This window comes from Eimeria mitis, genomic scaffold (assembly GCF_000499745.2).
Source record: "Eimeria mitis Houghton genomic scaffold, Emh_scaff6056, whole genome shotgun sequence".
NCBI lineage: Eukaryota > Apicomplexa > Conoidasida > Eucoccidiorida > Eimeriidae > Eimeria > Eimeria mitis.
In genome coordinates this window covers 706-974 of record NW_013574275.1, presented here as the reverse complement: position 1 = coordinate 974, position 269 = coordinate 706, and the positions used below count along the sequence as shown (strand labels likewise).

Genomic DNA, 269 nt, shown 5'->3' with positions numbered 1-269 from the left:
GTTGCATGGGTAGAAGCAGCAGCAGCAGCAGCAGCAACAGGCACAGAATAGCAGCAGCAAAAGTCTATGATAACAGCAGCCGCAACAGAAGAGGAAGTAGCAGCAGCAGCAGCACCAGCAGCAGCAAGAGCAGCAGTAGCACGAAAACCAGACAAAAGCAGCAGCAACAAAAGCAGCAGCAGCAAGAAAGAGCAGACACATAACAGCAGCAGCCAGTTCTGCATTTCTTCTCATATATACCTTCAGACGGCGCAGGGGCTCGAGGAGGC

The 269-nt window shown here is 52.4% G+C and overlaps 1 protein-coding gene across 1 annotated transcript in view; it reads left to right on the top strand.

Moving 5' to 3' along the window:
• Positions 1–66: 66 nt before the first annotated feature.
• EMH_0085610 (uncharacterized protein) overlaps positions 67–269 on the top strand; it is a gene marked incomplete at both ends in the record, with an annotated part of 582 nt that continues 379 nt past the window's right edge. The window contains one exon of the mRNA XM_013500925.1: positions 67–269. Within this exon, the coding sequence (XP_013356379.1) occupies positions 67–269 (203 nt within the window).